Source organism: Labeo rohita, chromosome 22 (genome assembly GCF_022985175.1).
Source record: "Labeo rohita strain BAU-BD-2019 chromosome 22, IGBB_LRoh.1.0, whole genome shotgun sequence".
In the NCBI taxonomy this organism is placed as follows: domain Eukaryota; kingdom Metazoa; phylum Chordata; class Actinopteri; order Cypriniformes; family Cyprinidae; genus Labeo; species Labeo rohita.
Window position 1 is genome coordinate 37,320,948 of NC_066890.1, and position 20,472 is coordinate 37,341,419.

The 20,472-nt window shown below is 41.6% G+C and overlaps 1 protein-coding gene across 2 annotated transcripts in view; it reads right to left on the reverse strand.

Moving 5' to 3' along the window:
• The window catches only part of bcor (BCL6 corepressor), a 48,757-nt gene extending 34,938 nt beyond the window's left edge, over window positions 1–13,819 (reverse strand). The window contains exons 1-3 of one of the 2 annotated variants that reach the window (XM_051094726.1): window positions 12,999–13,819; window positions 4,282–4,361; window positions 487–3,492 (exon numbers count right to left, since the gene is read on the reverse strand). In XM_051094726.1, coding sequence (XP_050950683.1) covers window positions 487–3,492; window positions 4,282–4,284 — 3,009 coding nt within the window. In that variant the 5' untranslated portion in view covers window positions 4,285–4,361; window positions 12,999–13,819. The remainder of the gene's footprint in view (window positions 1–486; window positions 3,493–4,281; window positions 4,362–12,998) is intronic. The other variant, XM_051094728.1, reaches the window with a different exon arrangement.
• Between the last annotated feature and the right edge of the window lie 6,653 nt (window positions 13,820–20,472).

Here is a 20,472-nt window from a genome sequence, read left to right on the forward strand (position 1 = left end):
TGACTGAACCACACACTCAAGCGTTTGTGTTCTTGTTCAAACACCCAAGTTCTCTCACGCTAACTGTAGAACTGCTGCCATTAAAGCCTGTTTGGCAGATTCACAGCAGGGGCCCCTAAAACTGCTAGAAAGAGAGAGCAGGAGAGGGAGTGTGGGTTACGGAGATCTGTAATTAGCAAAGCGTTCAATATAGCCAAGTGTGGAAGTTAGATACGAGTGCCCGTTCAAAGCCGGAACTGAGGTCAGAGCTATTTTTAAAGAGAAGCTGTAAATCTGGGGATGGCTGGGAATCTAATTCAATGACAGCTGCTAGTTGATCAGGGAACAGAAAATATAAGGTGTTCTCAAATTATAGCACTCTGACCTGATCTTAAGGTGTCTGAATGCTTCTCAAACTGAAAGTGTGATAATGACATGTGACATGGTCCAAAACTGCACAAACTTCCCTATTCATCCCAACCAACATGCAAGAATTGCAGAACTCACCTGCAAGGCTCGCTGTTCCCGGCTCAGTTTGCTGGAGTCCGCGTACAGCTCAGTGGTGACGCACTTGAAGCGGTCGCCAACATAGCCTGAGGAGTTGGCTATTCTCTTGGCCAAGCTGGATCTCTTGCTTTTAGACAACCCATGTCCTTCCTCCTCATCCTCATGGGACTCTGCATCTTCTGGTACATCCTTGCCCAGCTCCGCATATTGCCGATTAGCGTGGTGCCTATCGACTTTGAATTCTGCACCATCAGCTCGAGCCCTTTCACCGGAGGTTCTGGCACAGCGCAGTGTCTGCTCTTCCAACATGTCAGGTAGTGGGCTATGCTCAGGGGAGCTTTCCTCACTCTGGCTGTGCACAGGAGAGTCAGACTGCTTCTGTGGTCGAGGCGGACTGCATACCTCTGCCCGCCGCTCTGAATCAGTTGGCCAGGATACGGCAGGCTGGCCGGAGCGCAAAATCTGCATGAGCTCTGGCTCTTTCCCTTCAGAATTACTGCCACTCTCATTCCCCATCCCTGTCCCACTGCCGACTGGCTTAGCTGGCTCTTTGCATTTGGCATCGACAGCACTATGTTTGTCTGGCTCTGGACTGCCATCTGTGTCATCTTGGACCAGGTCGATGCAGACAATCTCCTCTTTATTCACTGTGTGAGGCTTGCTCTGAGACTTTGAGCCCAAAACTTCTTGCCTCTCTGACTCCCTCTCAGATTTGTAGCCTGGGTCTGTGTCAGCGATGCTTTGGCGTTTGTACGGAGCCTCGTCATGATGCCAAGGCTTGTCCAGGGGTCTGTGCCTCAGTTCCAGACGCTCAGTGACTTTGTGGTCCAGGGGCAGGTGGGGAGACATTAGTGGATGGACCATCTCCTGTGAGTCGTGGTAGGTCAGATATTCTCCATGACTGGGTGGGATTCCATATGGGATGCCAGGCTTGTGTGGCAAGCGGGCTGAATACAGACTGTTAGTGCCCAGCAGAACTGGATGAGGGTACACTGGCCCTTTTCCTGACAACTGCAAGTGGGAAAGGGAAAGACTCTCGGGTACTGGGTACGAGAGATATCTACTAGAATATGCTAAGCTGGGAGAAAGATAAGTTTCACCCTGAGGCATGTAGAGGTGGCTTGGAGCATGTCCATTCTCTAAATGTGATTGCTGAGGCTTGAAGCCAATTTCAGGGGTTTCAGGTTTTTTGAGTGTCTTTGAGGGCTTTGTAGCTGTTGGGGTCTTTTCTGGTGGGGTGGGAACCGACTTTGGCCATTCACCATTAATCTTGGGAGAAGGCGAGACAGATGATGGCCGAGATGGTGTAGTCACGACAGTTGGGGCAGAACATGGGACTGAGCCATTGTTTTGGTCATCAATTCTGGGACAAGAGGAACTTCTTGACTGTGGCACCACATGTTCAAGATTCTTATTCTTGATGATGCTGGAGCCTTTGTTTTGACTAGCGTCAGAGCTGATTGTCTGGGTAGGACTCGGCACCACCCAGGAAGATGGTAAAGTGCTAATTATTTCAGGCCTTTCTGGAGTTTTAGAAGAAGTGCTAACTGTGGAGGATGATGGAGACAGAGTTTCTTTTAAAAGCTCCCTGTTTGTAAGTCCATAACGGGCGGTAGAGGAATAGCCAAGCTTGGCTAAGGCCTCTAATTTTGGGGGATACCCATTGGTAGGTCCTTCAAAGTCCATGATTTTGGCAGACAGGTCTAAAGGCTTGTCTGCTGGGTCTTTGGTAATGGGTCCCTGTTGAGGTGGTTTCTCAGAAGACGTCTTAACAGGTGAGCTACTGCTCTTTCTTTCATTCCCCATACCTCTGTTGGACTCAATGGTTGCCTCTTTGGCTTTAGGCTTCTGGCTAGTGGGCCGAATTGGAGAGCGAAGCTCTTTGGACATGCTGCTGATGTAGACAGGGTGAGCAACCGATGGCGAAGATGAAGAGGATGAGGAAGGACTTCTGTACGGAGGCTTCTGGAACTCCATAGTGCTATCCACAAGAGGTGGGGGAGGGGGTGGAGGTGCTGCAGGTGGCTGAGGGGGGCGTGGTGTAGGGCGGGGCGGCTGCATTATAAGGGAAGGACATGAGTCTACTGAGACTATGGAACTGGAGCTGCTGCTAACACCAACGCTGCTACTGTTGCTGACATTACTGCTAGTGCTGCTTGTGTTTTTGCTGGATGGGGTCCGGATGGACTTGCTGTTGCTGGCACTGTTTCCACTGCTGCTGTGCTGCCTATCACTGGGTGACTGGTGGTGGGACTGGGTCTGCTGATGCATTGTCTGCTGCCCAAATGCTGAGGGCTCATGGTGGATCCTTGGCCCAATACTCTGTATCGTTTTGTCCTGGTGGTGCATCATAGGTGACAGTGCAGTAGGGGCAACAGTTGCAGTGGGGATCCTGAGAGGAGGAGCAAGGGGCGAAGATATAGGTGCAGGGGGATAGGGGGGCATGTAAAACAAACGCTCTGTACCAGCTGCACTGCCTCCTGCTCCTGCACATAGAGACTGGTAGGCCAGATGCTGGGGAAGGTAAGGTGGCGGTTGTGACAGGATCGATGCTTTATACATGTTCAAAGCAGTGTATTTACTGGAGTCTAAGAAGGGGTACATTCCAGCTTCATGATAGGGATTCATCCAGGGAACCCGCAGATAGCTGCTACCACCATTGAGACTCAATTCTGGGGGCTTATCTGCTTGTACGACCCGTCTATCCAACCCTAAAGCATCTGCACCAGACCCAGGCACAACCAGTGGCTTTTGAATCCCAGGTGGGGAACTTTTATAAAGTCCAACGTAACTGTTTGTGGTCTTTCTGCTGTCGAGAGACACATCTGGTTTGTAAAGCAAGTCAGGGATCCTGTCACCAACATAGCCCTTTTCTGTTGGCAGGGTCCGGATTCCTGGTGGATAAACCATCCCTCCATGAACGTGGAGGCTCTCCCGCATCAGGCTGGCCCGATCGATGCCAAGTGCACTGAGAGGGTTCATTCTGCAGGTTGTACTCGCATCCACCTGGGACAAAAGAGCAGAAAGTGGTAAGGGTGGGGGGAGAGGGAGTGCAAGAGCAGACAACAAACAAAGAGCAATAAGATTCAGACAACGAACAGACAAGTGAACAAAAGGCCAATACAGATTAACAGCAGGTTCAATCCATCCAATCTTTATCACCTTTCACTAAATGAGAGGGCAGATTTATCACTGAAATAAGACACTGCAAGTGATAACAACCTCAAAAATGAATCACAGCACATAACAGGCATCACAAGTGGTCATTTTATATAAACATCAGACTTTCTTATTAAAAGGTCAGAGAAAAGCATCTCGCTTTCTAATCACAAACTGATTCATACACAGTAATCTGATGATTTCCCCAACACCTAAAAGAAGCTAATAGGAAATTACAAGGACGTCACAACACATTGCACTAGTCAAGGTCAGAACAGGCGAATGCAGAAAACGTTTTTAAATGTCAGCTGCAGTGAGGTTATAGTGCGGGAAACGCAGCAGCTTTGATGTATGCTTTCTGGGCAGTCTGGCAGACAGCAGAGATCGGTCTTCCCATCATACGTGAGAGAGACCTGGGAGTCAAATTATGCCAGTCCTGGCTTGTGAATGCATTTGTCAACAATGGAAAATTCTAATGTAAGAAAACAGGTGATTACACTCTTTGCAAGCATGACAGCTTGATATATTTCAATGTGGGAGGGGATAGTTTGAAATCTGTCTCCCTACGAAAAAGCCTGTTCTACTAGAAGAGAATATCTGTTGTTTACGTGCATGTGTATTAAATTAAATGCTTACCATGCTTTGAATGAGGACTCTGTTTCTCTGTTAGTTCTCAACAGATTCCCTCGTCTTCACCATCCCATAAGGATAATTTTCTGTTGGAGAACAAAAACAAAGATCTTATACATCCTGCAAGTCTTAAGGCAGAAAATTTACCACATTCAATTATTTATTGATATACCATTTTCAGTTCAGGGTAAACACAATGAACCACGGGGAAAATGAACCTTGATCACTGAGCGGAGAAATTGGCATACGACCGCTAACATGAGCAGAGAGAGGGAAAATGAGAAACAACCTCTTCATAAGGCCTTGGCCTGCTTTTCCACCTCCACATGCCTTCCTCTCTACGAACGGTCACTAGGCCACGTGGCTTGTTATCTCAGAGCAAGTGCTCTGATAAGGAATCCCTCTGCGTTCTGTACTCATACAGAGCAACGCAAAGAGTGGAGTGAGTAGGGGGGGTCATCATTACAGCGGAGAAAGCAGCAATCAAAACCCGCCCCCTCCCCCCTAAATACTGCCGCCCAACCCCGCGGCTTGGCAAGACATTACAGCGGAGCTTTGTTGAGTAGGCGAGCTGCGCCTCTGTTATTGATGGCTCTACAGACCCCAGATTTCAATAACGCAGACCCAGAGCTTATCTAGAGACATGGCCACAGTCGCTGCTATTGAAGGAGTGAGACAGTTTGCCCTCTGTCATCAATCAAACCAACCTACACACATACACACACAGATGTGCATGCATCACTTCCATAGCAACCTGTGTTGCATGACAACTTCAATGCATAAGCAGAATGCATTAATACAATTAGAATCTATCACTAAAAGCAGCTGCATTTATGCAAAACAGCGAAAGACCCATTCCTATTCAGGCCAAGCACATGCACATGAGTAACCCTCTTGCATTTACACGCGATGTTGAATTATTGTTCTATAACTACACCAGCATTAAGCCGCCATTAAACTTAATAAACGTAAATTCAGCCCCTGTTCCCGGAGCGTGTGCATCCCTTCCCCCATCCTCCCCTGCTCGCAACGACTAATCCGACCCTGCCTTGGGGAGCGCAGCAGAAACCCACTCGCCTTGGCCATTCAGTCACGTTCTCTGCGCTCTCATTTTCCGTCCCCTCTGTGACCCGCTCTTTCATTGCGCCAGCGGGGGCGAGGACATTATGCATTTGAGGGGCGCTTCGGTAAGAGGGGTACTCACCCCCCACGGAGGAAAGAAACCTCCGCTCTCAAAGACATCAATCACAAGCCAAGCTCGCCGGGCGCTTTGTCTGCCATTTAATGCAGGTGAGCCAACACTGAATCGAGCTGCATGGGCTGTTTTAACTTTGTTTCTAATCACCTTGACTAAACAAAAGACTATACAAAGGTTAAGCTTTGCTACGTATTTTACGTTCTTTAGCCCCGCCATTATTAAATGCTTGGAGCAGCAACGGAATTGGTTTGTGGTTCCTGTCATCGGGCGCAAGAAAAAAATGCTGTAAATATGCAGCGCGTAATGGTCGGCTCACTTCAAAGCTAATAGACCGTGCAGGTAATGGGCAAAATTATAAAGCGAATAAAATTACCTATACGTATACAAATTTAAATTATAATTTATACCCTATATAAAAACCAAGAATGAATTACTAAAAAAGACAAATATGCATATTATTTGCCATTTGGCGTACAAGAATAAAAAGGAGGACCAAAACAACACCACCGCTTAATGTGTTTATATTTTACAAGTAAAACGAATTATTTTCAATGACGTTTGCGTGACGGTATATGACACGGATAAGCCAAAGGCACCATCAGGCGTGAAAGCTGCTGCATCAGGCCGTTGTTGTTGATAGAAGAACACGAGATGTTGTTATAAAGTGTGCGGAGCATGAAAGAGAGTGTTAAATGTTTAGCTCCTGAGGTGTGAGTTTTTGCAGTAAGGGCTCAAGAGTAGAGAAAGGAGGGCCGCTGAGATCTCCACCTAGGAGCCCCAAAGGCCCCGCCATCAGCTCTCCAGCTGTGGCAGATCGCCAGGCCTATCGTCCGCCGCGCCGACACTCTCTACTGCTTTTAAAGTGGCAGTAAAATGTTTTATAATATCCGTAAGCTGGAGATAAAAACAAAGCCGAATTAAGGGGGAAATACAAGGACAAAAGCTTTTCGAAATGTAGTCCTACACTAAAACGTATCTCATGCCTCCGTGACTTATGAAAAGAAGGTATGTGATGCAGCCCTTATGCGAATAAGATATTTTCATTAAAGCGCGCCGTTTCAAAGAGAACTGCTTTGCTGTAAAGCATGAGCTTATCTTTATTACCTTAAGGCCCAAAGCGTCCAATGTCTAACTGAAAATGAACGTGTCACACTCCAAGGTGCTCCGGGTGAAATAGCCGTCCACATAACTGACACTCGTACATAAATTAACCTAGATTATCACATATTAGCACAGGCCGAACCCAGACTTAGTGTGTGAACCAATTTGACACTTCCTCTGGTGATTTGGGGTATTTCTGCGATATTTTCTTTTTAAAACTACTCTAAACTCTGAGCGCAAATGCACTTTTGCAGCAGCTTTTTGCCAAACATTTATTATAAAAAAAATAAAAATAAAAAAAAAAAAACACTGAATTTTAGGGGAGAAAATACTTTTTTTATAAAGACTTCCACCGCAACGTCATTTAACGTCGTGTTGTTTAACAGCATTGCGTGATAGAAATGACGTTGAACATTTTTTAAGTCCTTTGCTGCTAATTTTATACACTGCATAATATGCATCTTATTTATGTGGCCATGGACAACAAAACCTGTCATAAGGGTCAATTTTTTTTTATTTAGATTTATACATAAATAAATAAGCTTTCTATTTATTGCTTTGTTAGGATAAGACAATGTTTGGCTAAGATACAACTACTTAAAATCTGAAATCCGAGGATGCAAAAATAAATAAATAAATAAATAAAATAAAATAAATAAATGTTGAGAAAATCGCCTTTAAATTTGTCCAAATTAAGTTCTTAGCAATGCGTATTACCAATCAAAAATTAAGTTTTGATATACAAAATATCTTCATGGAATATGATCTTTACTTACTATCCTAATGATATCCTAATTATTTTTTTGACTCATACAATGTATTGTTGGCTATTGCTCCTTATGACTGGTTTTGTGGTCCAGGGTCACATATGTAGAATTGTCTTCAATACACACATTTAAACAATATGTTCACGCTTTACAAATACATCTTGACTAAAGATTTTCATATTTTCATACAGTAAATATTGATATAGCCTATATATTGACTGTGTGATGGTTAGCCTAATTTTATTTCTCATTAAGTTTAAGAATGAAAGACAAGGTCTGGGACAAATATTTATTTCATATAAAGCAAATATAAAATCATCGATTGAGTTGCAAAATAAATAGTAAAGTTTCTAGGACAGTACCTGCCCTTCACATAACAAAATGAAATTTAAAATTTTAGTGATCTCTAGTTTCAATCAATCAAAAAAAAAAAAAAAAAAAAAAAAAAGTTATCTATATCTTTTAGTTAAAGTGTCAGTCAACATGCATGTTTTGCATCCCTATACGACACAAGACAAAAACTTACGCGCTCCTGCATTAGCTGGTCAATTATGGAAAAAACTGGAAAAAAAAAACATTCCGCGGGCAGGGCGCGGATATTTAAGATGCAACGTGTTCAAAAGTGATTATTTGCCTGCAGACATTCAGCTGCGAGAAGCGATACGAATTGCTGCGAGCCCCACGCGCTGGCAGCGCACACATTCCGCGTGCGGCCCCCGCAGCCATTCCTTTCTCTCTCTCACCTCCCCGTCTGCCTCGTGCGCTCTGCGCTGCTTTGAAATGGTGGGTTGCGTGCGGTGCACTCTAGAGACTACAGCGCTGGCTCTGGCTAACTCTCTCTCTCTCTGTCTTTTCCCTTCTTCCTTGCGAATACAAATCGATACGAATTGGGTTCTCTGAGACTTGCAGCTCTAAGCTTGGACCCGAGAACCGTTATTCGGAACTGGCTCCGTTTAAAAACCCGAGTCGCGCTGGATTCCGTTAAGGGTTCTTGAACTTGCATCCTCCTGCACTAAAACACTTTAACGGTGTTTATTGCGCTAATATTCAGAATATCAGAATATCGCTACTGAGTTTGCAGCGCGTAACATTCAGCGGTTATAGAACGATTCACTATCGAATGACTCTTTCCACAACCTGTTCTCAGAACGAAGTACTCTCATGAGGCGGATCTTTTTAGTGAATCAGATGCACTAATGATTCGAATGGACCTGCTTAATCTGATTCAGTTACAATTAGTCATGTTCCAACTTCAACTCGAACTAAGAAATGTTGTTCAAGAGGTTCATTAGATGACAACATGTAAATAAGAACCGCAGTTTTCTCCCAAAATGTTTCAGAAGTGCTAAGGAGCAAAACAGTTAGCCTACATCGATTCCCGTACCCTATTTAATCCCAGACACCCCGACCAAGGCCGTTTTTAGCTCCTACACAAGATAATGAGCAAATAGCGTATTAGATTATGTACCTCGTTCAGTTTTATTCATTAATATATATCTTGCTATCAGACGTGTTAGGTGACACATTTTGTTCCGCTGTTATTAAAAAAGACCATATGTAAATGCATATAAATTATTTAAACGTCTAATATGGAGAGCTAAATGTGTGGATGAAGCCACAAAGGATTTCATATATCTCTTATTACTTTTAAAGCATGGTTCTGTTTTAATTGAGAACGGTTTTATCATGTTTCTTTCTTATGATGACTTTTGCAGCTCATTGCGTTGCAATCGTTTATCTCTTTCATTCTACACAATAATAAGGACAGACAAGGAGTAGTAGCTGTTTATTAAAGCACCAGTAGATAACCTAGATGTTTGGTAAAGGACTATGAGGAAAAAAACACGTTGTTTTGTGGAAGTTGCGGTTCTCCTTTTCGGTTCAAACTGGAATCTAAAGTGACGATGGCATTTTCAAAATATTTTTATAATCTCCAATACGGTGTATTTATATAAATATCCCAGGTTTTAACGTGTGGGGAAAAAAGAAACACTGCTCAAAGAAAAGAAAACAATGTATCTATGGGTAGGCGTCGCTCCGGGAGCGCGCAGCGATCCGTGCACGCCGGGGCTCCTGCTGCGGCACAAAAGCTCGGTGAAGCGAAGAGAAGAGCTCTCCCGTTTCAGCGCTCGCCGTCCCGCGGGACCGCTCGGACCGAGAAGAAACTTCAATCAAACCGTGACGTCTCCAGCGGGAGCCAAACTCCGAAACCTGATCCGAGCGCATCTCTCCACCCTCACACGAACTAAAGCGCTGGCGAATAAAACCAAACGGGCTGCCAAGACAAAAGCAAACTCTGGCAATACGATTTAGTAAAGAAAGCAACTCTGTGAGGACGTCTGCTCGCTGATACTTAGGTGTTAAATAGAAAATATTTAATATTTAGCCCGAATGTTTTGCAGATTGTTTTTATAAGATGAGGATGCATGGATTTGTTTTGAAGGGTGAGCAAAGGGTCCATTTTTTATCCATTTCTTCACATTCGTTTTTAAAACGCAAACTGAAATTCGAAGAACAGAATGATAGTTGTTCTTGTAAGATACACACGATATTACAAAGCGCCACAAAAAGATGAAAATAAGTCTTTTGTCCCAAAGTACTTTATCTTTTATTCATATTATTCTCTATACACCTTGAGGCCTGAGCACACTTGAAGCACATTATAAACAGACTAAAATATTTCTTCTTCATATAGCGTTAACCAGCAAATGTTGACCGCAGTGGGCTGGCCTCTAATGTCCTGTCATAGGATATCTCCTTAACCTCTGATGCAGCCGACCTCTCTGATGTGGCTCATTTTGGTGGTCTGATTTCTGCCAGATTCATGGCCAACATCAATCACTTAAAATATTCTGTGAACTGTGGCACCGGTTTAACTCAGGCCATGACTTGTCGGTCTAAATTCCACCCGCGGGTATATGTATAGAGTATTACAATACGGGGCAGACATGTCACACTTTCTCTCTTGCAAATCTGACGCTGACATCGGAATATAGGCTGGTCTGTCTCCAGCAGACAGGCTCCGTGGGTGAAGAGACCATGCAGGCGTGAGCTCACACTGAGCTGACGGGCTATAAATAAACAAACCCGGAGAGCTGGGGGTCTCGGCAGGGCGAGTCGGGGGAGTGGACGAAATAAACGGTGGAAAACAACCAGTATTCGTGCCAGCTAGTATACAAACACCGTGTAATCTTTAATGGCATCAACAAAAACGGAGATTAAGAACAAAATAAATGCGTGTGCAGAAATATAGCGGGGGTCTGAAAAGTCTTCAAAGTCTAAAAAGTAGGGGTCATTAAGACAACCAACAACTGAACCGTATACAGAGGCTTCGATTAGGTTGTTGAACAGATTGGAACAAATAATGAGCAGATTGTCAGCTTTTATGTAACATTAAATCAGTCATTAGTTCCACTCTATAAAGTTTGCAATGTTTGATTTGCTACGAAGTAAAAAGTCTTATTCAGTTGAACGCTTCAGTGTGTGTGTATATATACGCACTCAGACGAATTAAGGTTCCAATTAGAAGCAAAAAGGCTTTTATGATTGCATTTTTTTTTCACATTTAAGGCCAACAAAGAACTTTTCACTGTCTAGTTCTTTAGAAAAAATATCTAGGCCTACACGAAATAACCCAAAAAGTAATAGCCTACATTGATCTAAAGAACCTATAAATATAATATCAAGCGCTCTTTTAATCTACAAAGAACCAATGGGCCAACTCAAAAACTTATACAGTCCAATGGGTCTTATTGGGAGAACAATGTAAGAACATGTTAAAAAGTGTGCAGCAATACGCGTCAGATTGAAATGCACTTTTAAAATTGACAGTGCGATTGAATCAGGCTTGAAAGACTGGATGCCAAAAATCTGCGGTAGCCGTTTAGGCAAGCCTATGAAAATATGGATGGATCCAGGGCTTTCTTTCCACCACGTTTCATACGGATACGCTCTGACATGTTTGATTAATAGCGTCCACAGCGCTTTAATTATGCAGAATAGCACGTCGCAAGCATTTAGAAACGAGACTCCTGTGAAAAATTAACCCATGGGTTTGACTACAAAAAGCAGGCCAGTAACTAGGGGCCTAAGTTTGCCTCAGCAAGCGTAACTAACAACAGTTGCCAGCAATGTGTCTTCGCTTTAGCGAAACGTTGTGTGTCTATTTCCACTAAACACTAATTATTAATTTATAGCTTTTATCAAGAATGACTTAACACTCATTAAGTCAACCTGGCGTTTGGTGTCCTACTTAAGGTACAGTGAAAATGGTTCATTGATCAGCCCTTGTGGGATTTAAACCTACAAACTTTCGGATACCATCACAGCTCTTTAACAACTTGGATACAACCCTAAGATTTTCCTACAAAGAATGCATCAGGGTGCGACAACACAGCACTGTCTGTTATTAGGGAATGGCACGACAGTCTGCGTGACACAGTTGGTGAAATATTTGAAGTGGAGAAAAATAGCGTCAATATGGATCTTAACGTCCAAACGGCCGCGCCTGTCGAGGACAAAGAGGTTTCTCAAACTTCAAAGCTCTATAATACATTATACACAGAACTGTCAATGTCTTCACTTAGTCGGAACTGACCAAGTCATTTCCTCCCGTCCCGGACACAACCCGACAAGCGAATAACTTTGAGCGCAAGAAGGTCGCGAAGTGTCTCGTCAACATTCGTGCCTATTAACAAAAGGACTTACAGCGTCTCCACAAAGCGATCATACTGAGGACTATTTCGCTTCAATGCCTAGCACAGGCTCCATAGGAAGTCTTTCATTCATTTTATATGAATTCATAGGCTTCTTTTTATCCGTAATGTTTCCGTTCAGTCCGCTCACAAAGCTCACTGGAAAAAAAGAAAAAAGAAATGGAGGTGACCTCCAAACGTGTCTATATACACTTGTTTGGAGGTCACATCCAGTTCTTCTTTTCTATGAGCTTTGTAAGGCACCAAAAGGAATCAATTATTAAAATTTTCATAAGGTTGGCAACCGTCATATGAAAGGGCGAGGCTCGCGAAATCAATAGCGTTCGCGGTGTATCCCGATCGGAAAAAGAAAGTCCACGAGCCACCGCGAGCGCGCGCTGCCGTCTTATTACTCAATACGAGAAAATTAACACACGTGAATTTCACAGAAACCAACAGTTCCACAAATCTACGATTTGATTTCGCTATGAATAGACCGTGATGCACAGTGAAAAAGGTCAGCTACCAAAAAGGAAAGTCCCGTAACATGGGAAATGGTTCGTTAGCTCGCGAAGACAGATCGGGGACTGACAGAAACATGAAATTATTTGAATTTATAAAATTAAAGCAATGCCCAATATTCGCACACAAACACAAACACCCAACAAGAAATGTCAACAACATCGCCGCGATCCCGACACCACGCAGTCAGCTAGGAGACAATGTGCTGAAAACTTATCAACAAACACAAATTTCACACCAAAATGTCAAAACAGGAGTCTATATGTAGGGATTCGTGGTTTAAAATAGTTTTAGGTATCAAAAACAAACCCATCTTTGGCTTTGCCAAAGGTCCGTACGAAACTGATCGGACGCATTTGCCTACACTGGACAATGTAACGGAACAAACATAAGCAGATAAGGCATGGAAAATGTCAGTAGTAAAGCTTAAAGTGTTCTTACCTGAATGTAGTGATGATTGTTGTTCATGGAGTCTCACGGAAAGTATGGGCTTTCCTCGTTAAATGCACGTTTTCACTCTTTTAGTTTTTAAGATATGCAAAGATTCCCGTTAAAACAAAGAGGATCAGATGCTCCTATTGAACGCTGCATTACTATGTAGCCTATATATAACTCAGCTCAATCTGCTAAGCCTAGTTTTCTCTTTGTTGTCAAAGCAAGTCCTTCAGAAGTTCAAAGTATCTCCGGACTTGCCGAATATGAATATCCACTCCTGGAAAAGCTGTGAACACGCATAGGAGATCCATATACATCCATGCAGAAGCAGTCAAACGTAATTCCTTTGATTCACAAGAGGAGGATGGCTTCAAAACGAATCGCGTGAATGCACAGGTGGCGAAAAATCCCCGGGGCTCTGGCTGAACTGAACTCAGTCTGCTATATGACGCCTCGCAGCGCCATGTTGGGCTCGAACGAGACAACGAGCGATCGAAAGCCACGCCGCGAGAACGGCAGCAGTGTGTTTGCTCGTGTGTGCACGAGCCGGTCCTCACACGCACATTTACGGACCACTGGCCAACAAAACCGCCACACGAATTCCCTACTCTCTCTGTAACCTAACGGACCGATCGCGATAAAAATTTTCCGTCTCTTTGTCCCGGTTCCGATACGCGATATCCCTGGCGCGCTGAATGCTTGCGCGACTGCTGCTTGTGTGTGCGTGTCTCTCCGTAAGCGCGTGCAGCGGGGAATGAAAGCTGAGCGCAAGACGCCTGTCTCTCCCTCGCTCGCTCGCTCGCTCTCTCTCTCTTACCCAGAAGGCCAGTCGGGGGAACAACCGCAATTACCATAAACCCAGTAGGCTGCGCTCCCTCTGTACGACTCGATGCGCCCGTGTAGAATACAGCGAGAGGGGGGTGTTTCGCACAGCGTACGGGCTCCGTAAACAAAATTAATCGGCAGTGCTGCTGAGAGGCTTCTGGAAAACCACAAAACGGTATTTTTGGCTTATATTATAAAGAGGGAAGGAGGTGGTAGGTGGATTTATAGGGTGCTTTAAACCTTATAGATGGCTCAAATAGATATAAATGTAACTTTTTTAAGCAGGACAAATTTGTATTTCATATTTTCAATGCAAGCATTAAAATCCCAACAGAACGCTTCAAACACTTGGAGTCCATTAAACACCCATTTCTGAGCACAAAAGACGTACTCAAAATAAAATAACTGCAGTTCTTGACATTTTTATTGTATAGCATGTACAATTGTGATTGTACTTCTGTTGTCAAAAAGTCAGAATAAAAGTCATAAATTAGTTAATGGAATGTGATCACAAATGCACTTGCATTAAAAACTGAGAAAATGACAGACCTCGCTGGGGCCTAGAAATATAAAGTTTTGTGGAAAAAAGACCATGTCATGTTAAAAAAAAGGCTAAAAGGACAAATAAGCTCTCTTAAAATATGTTTAATTAAAGTTTTCACAAGAAAACATAATTAGTCATAACAGAATTTAAATGTCCTTTGTAAAGATGATGAAATTCCCAGGATGTTTTAAGGGCTAAGACATTTTTGTAAACCTGGGAACAAATTTCTCTGAACGTTCAAATTATATGAACTATTCATCCTATTCAGCAAAATGACTTCCTACTGCAATGATTAGCCTAAAAGTCAATGTTCCAAGCAAGCTCCCACAACTAAATTTGAATGTCTGGAAAACATTCCATTTTTAGATCTTTAGAATGTTTTAGAACATTGATATGTGTAGCTAGGATGACGTATATTACATTTAAATGAGAGCTAGTTTAAGCAGAATATTCGTAAATATGACTCATGTTTGTGGCCATTCTGAGCGAGAGGCTGTTTTTGTCGCGCCGAGAAGAGGAGCAGGATAATCGCGCTAGCTGCGTGTGTAACAGGATTGCTCGGGGCTTTGACGGAGGATGTATTGGCCACCGCCTGACGGGCAAACCCTTCCCCCACACGCAAGCATCATCCCCGGGGGAGGCGACCTGGAGGTCACAGCGCTGGGGAACGGGCTTAAAGAGCTCGGGAACGTGCACAGAGTCCTATATTTTCACAGGCGAACGATTGGTGCTTTAACAAATTTGGGGAACGTAGTTAGTGTAATGTAGAAACTGTAAGCGGATGTTGGAAAACAGACTTTAATTTTACTTACGTATATCATTAGATAGTAAATGTTACTAACATTATTCAAAATGAACATATTTAATTCTGTATCCAGAGAGATCGCACCATCCAGAAACGTTTTACACTCTGACACCATTTAAAATCTTTGATTATGTCTGATATTTTGACCAAACTCCATTGAAGTTTGATCAGAAGTAACACAAGTGTTACTGGTGTGTTGAGTTTTGGATGGCCAATTTAGAAAACCTAAAAATAATGTACGTTAAATAAATTCTTATTGTATCTTATTATATTTTAAAATATTGTATTGCGAAATCCTGGTGTTAACCAGTAGCAAACGAGTCACAAATTCAATCAAAACAGACACTATTTGAAGACTATAAAATGTACAATTCTGAAGGGATAATAAACGACAACGATAATGTTATCTACTGATAAGAAAGAGACATTGCATCTTTCAGAGCAATGCTCAAATATGTGACAGTAAGAATGTAGCTTAGATTATGATATGTTCCGTCTAACATACGTTTAAACAACGGACACTCCCGAAACTTCTAAAATAAATCCCGAAATAAACAGGTCATTAGGCCTAATTTAACACGGCGAGGGCTTTAAAGGATATTAGAATTCTTCAGATGACACAAATGCTCCCCATTCATTAAAATCTAAATAAATAAGAGGCGAGTGTGGTGGGCTTTTGTATTGTTGTTTAATCTGATCTCTTCAAGGCCGCCCTATACCTTCCCCCATGCAGCCTTCATTTATACATGCAAGGGGTCTCTCTCTCCCCCCGTCCCACCCTCTCCAGCTCTCCATTGTGTTCAGTGCCCGAGGCTCTGTGCTTCGCGTTTTCTCGCGGAATAAAGAGACAGAGGAAGGGGAAGAGACGAGTGAGTGGCCATCAGCGCCGGTGTTAATGTCCGCTCATCCAGACATTGTCACTTGCAGGCGTGATCTGTCATTCAAACCCGTCAGACCAGCAGAGAACGGGCCGAGTCACCGTCTGCACTTGTGAAAACGGTAGAAGTGCTCCAGAAATACGTAATATCTATCTATCTATCTATCTATCTATCTATCTATCTATCTATCTATCTATCTATCTATCTATCTACCTATCTATCTGTTTGTCTATCTATCTGTCTGTCTATCTATCTGTCTGTCTATCTATCTATCTATCTATCTATCAGATTTGACATAGTACAAACAATAATACAAAAAAACCCTTTAATTAAAAGGCAGAAATTGTTGAAAACAAGTGTTGGCATAGACAGACAGACAGATAGATAGATAGATAGATAGATAGATAGATAGATAGATAGATAGATAGATAGATAGATACAAATAATGCAAAACCAAAATTGATTAGCTTGGTATAATTGGCTTAATTATTATAACTTTAAATAAATAAATAAATAAATGTCTACTTATGTTATAATAATAATAATAATACAAAAACACAGTTCATTAAAGAACTCATCAAAAGGCTGAAATTGTTGAAAACAATGTTTTATTATGAGGTACAATGTTGTATTATATAACTTCACAATAACTGTAAAACTTAAATAAATAATAAATAAGTATTCAAATTTTTGTTTTGCTTATTTAAAATAATAATAATAATAATACTAACAATAATACACTATTATTAAGGGACTACTAATAATGGCCTTTTTAAAATAAATAAATAAATAAATATGTTTATTAAGAGATGTCACATAGGGTAACTAAGATTTAAAATATATTTATGATTAATAAATATCTCTAAAATATGTTTGACTTTTTCAATTAATAATTATTATTTACCTAACTTACACTTCTCATAACTGTAATTAATAATTTACATGCTCAGATGGATGACACGGAACTCCAGGCAGACGTTCTGCAGTGTTGCCCTATCAGGGTCATCGTGTCGGCAGTGTCCCGTTGGGTGGGCCGATGGCTGGGTCAGTCTAATTGTCTGCTATTGAATTACCTAATGGAATGTGAAAATCAGAGGAGGCGTGTCACGGGGTCGCGCTCAACAGTCAGAGCGGCGGCGCGCTCCAGTCCCGCTGCTCAGGGCGAGAACGGACCTCAAATCTCCTCCGCGGGCGAGAGACGGGAAACGGATCGCTTTTGAAACGATCGTGTTAAATGGATTAGTTTCTGATGTTTGTTACTGACTGAAATCGCAAAGCAAATTATGTTTGTATGTGTCGTATTTTAGAAGGTTAATTACACGCTAAACATCTTAAACTAGCATTTTACTAGTGCTTTTACAAGTATAGTTAGAAAAATTCTGTTTTTATATGTATATATTTATACATGCAGCCTTTACGTCATTGACTAAAATAGCATATGCACTCAAAATATACACTTTCAATTTTAATGTTTTTGATGTAAACAAAAAAAAAAAAAGTTTTGCATCAACTCTCCATAGCCTATTTTTTAAAAGTAGAATATCATGAATTTAATTAACAAACGTCTGATTCTTCATTAGTAGAATCTGATGATTAGCCCACTGCTCGCCAAGATATGAATATTTTTATATAAATATCTATCAAGCATGCAGCCTTTTTACTTCAGCTTCAACCCACTTTACTTTCAAGATATTACTCTTTGACTTATTGGTTTATTTTCAAATATCATGAGTCATATTAGGCTTCTCGGCCGAACATATGGTGATGGTCTGCGTTAGAAGACACGTGAAAATAATCTCATAGGCGCTGGGAAGTGATCGCTGGTTTGCGGAGATAAACGCGGTCGATACGAGCGGTTAATAACGGAACAAGAGCTCCTCCAAGTGGATACCGATGATATTACAAGAACACCAGCAAGGTTGAAGAGGACGATCAACGATGTGGGGCTTGGGAAAGCAAGATTATTTTCCTCAGATTGTATTCAAATAGCTGATAATATACACTACCAGTCAAAAGTTTTTGAACAGTAAGATTTTCTAATGTTTTTTGAAATCTCTTTTGCTCACCAAGCCTGCATTTACTTGATCCAGTATCACAGCAAAAACATTTGTACTATTTAAAATAACAGTTTTCTATTTGAATATATTTTAAAATGCAATTTATTGCTGTAATTTCAAAGCTGAATTTTTAGCATCATTACTCCAGTCACATGATCCTTCAGAAATCATTTTAATATTCTGATTTGCTGCTCAAAACATGTATTATTATTATGTTGACTGAGTAGAATTTAGAGTAGAACTGAGTAGAATTTTTCAAGTTTCTTTAAAGAACAGAAAGTTCAGAAGAACAGCATTTATTTGATATAGAAATCTTTTGTAACATTATAAAAGTCTTTATCATCACATTTGAATCTTTCTATTCATGAAACTCAACTGTTTTAAATATTGATAATAATAATAATAATAAAAATGTTTCTTGAACAGCAAATCAGCATATTTGAATGATTTCTGAAAGTTCATGTGACACTGAACACTGGAGTAATGATGCTGAAAATTCAGCTTTGATCACAAGAATAAATTATGTTTTAAAATACGCAATTTACAACATTACTGCTTTTGTTGTATTTTGGATCAAATAAATTCCGGCTTGGTGAGCAGAAGAGAATTACATTACACATTACACATTATACTGAAGTTACTAGCAATTTGTAGATCATATATATATATATATATACAGTGGGTACGGAAAGTATTCAGACCCCCTTAAATTTTTCACTCTTTGTTATATTGCAGCCATTTGCTAAAATCACTTAAGTTCATTTTTTTTCCTCATTAATGTACACACAGCACCCCATATTGACAGAAAAACACAGAATTGTTGACATTTTTGCAGATTTATTAAAAAAGAAAAACTGAAATATCACATGGTCCTAAGTATTCAGACCCTTTGCTGTGACACTCATATATTTAACTCAGGTGCTGTCCATTTCTTCTGATCATCCTTGAGATGGTTCTACACCTTCATTTGAGTCCAGCTGTGTTTGATTATACTGATTGGACTTGATTAGGAAAGTCACACACCTGTCTATATAAGACCTTACAGCTCACAGTGCATGTCAGAACAAATGAGAATCATGAGGTCAAAGGAACTGCCTGAAGAGCTCAGAGACAGAATTGTGGCAAGGCACAGATCTGGCCAAGGTTACAAAAAAAATTTCTGCTGCACTTAAGGTTCCTAAGAGCACAGTGGCCTCCATAATCCTTAAATGGAAGACGTTTGGGACGACCAGAACCCTTCCTAGAGCTGGCCGTCCGGCCAAACTGAGCTATCGGGGGAGAAGAGCCTTGGTGAGAGAGGTAAAGAAGAACCCAAAGATCACTATGGCTGAACTCCAGAGATGCAGTCTGGAGATGGGAGAAAGTTGTAGAAAGTCAACCATCACTGCAGCCCTCCACCAGTCGGGGCTTTATGGCAGAGTGGCCCGACGGAAGCCTCTCCTCAGTGCAAGACACATGAAAGCCCGCATGGAGTTTGCTAAAAAAACACCTGAAGGACTCCAAGATGGTGAGAAATAAGATTCTCTGGTCTGATGAGACCAAGATAGAACTTTTTGGCCTTAATAAGCGGTATGTGTGGAGAAAACCAAGCACTGCTCATCACCTGTCCAATACAGTCCCAACAGTGAAGCATGGTGGTGGCAGCATCATGCTGTGGGGGTGTTTTTCAGCTGCAGGGACAGGACGACTGGTTGCAATCGAGGGAAAGATGAATGCGGCCAAGTACAGGGATATCCTGGACGAAAACCTTCTCTAGAGTGCTCAGGACCTCAGACTGGGCCGAAGGTGTACCTTCCAACAAGACAATGACCCTAAGCACACAGCTAAAATAACAAAGGAGTGGCTTCACAACAACTCTGTGACTGTTCTTGAATGGCACAGCCAGAGCACCACCAACATTTACCATCCAACCTGACAGAACTGGAGAGGATCTGCAAATCCAGGTGTGAAAAACTTGTTGCATCTTTCCCAGAAAGAATGTCATGGCTGTATTAGATCAAAAGGGTGCTTCTACTAAATACTGAGCAAAGGGTCTGAATACTTAGGACCATGTGATATTTCAGTTTTTCTTTTTTAATAAATCTGCAAAAATGTCAACAATCCTGTGTTTTTCTGTCAATATGCGGTGCTGTGTGTACATTAATGAAGAAAAACAATGAACATAAATGATTTTAGCAAATGGCTGCAATATAACAAAGAGTGAAAAATTTATGGGGGTCTGAATACTTTCCGCACCCACTGTGTGTGTGTGTATATATATATATATATATATATATATATATATATATACATGATCTACAAATTGCTAGTAACTTCAGTGTCACTAAATCAATAATCATTCTAATTATACATAACTGTTATACAGTAGCCT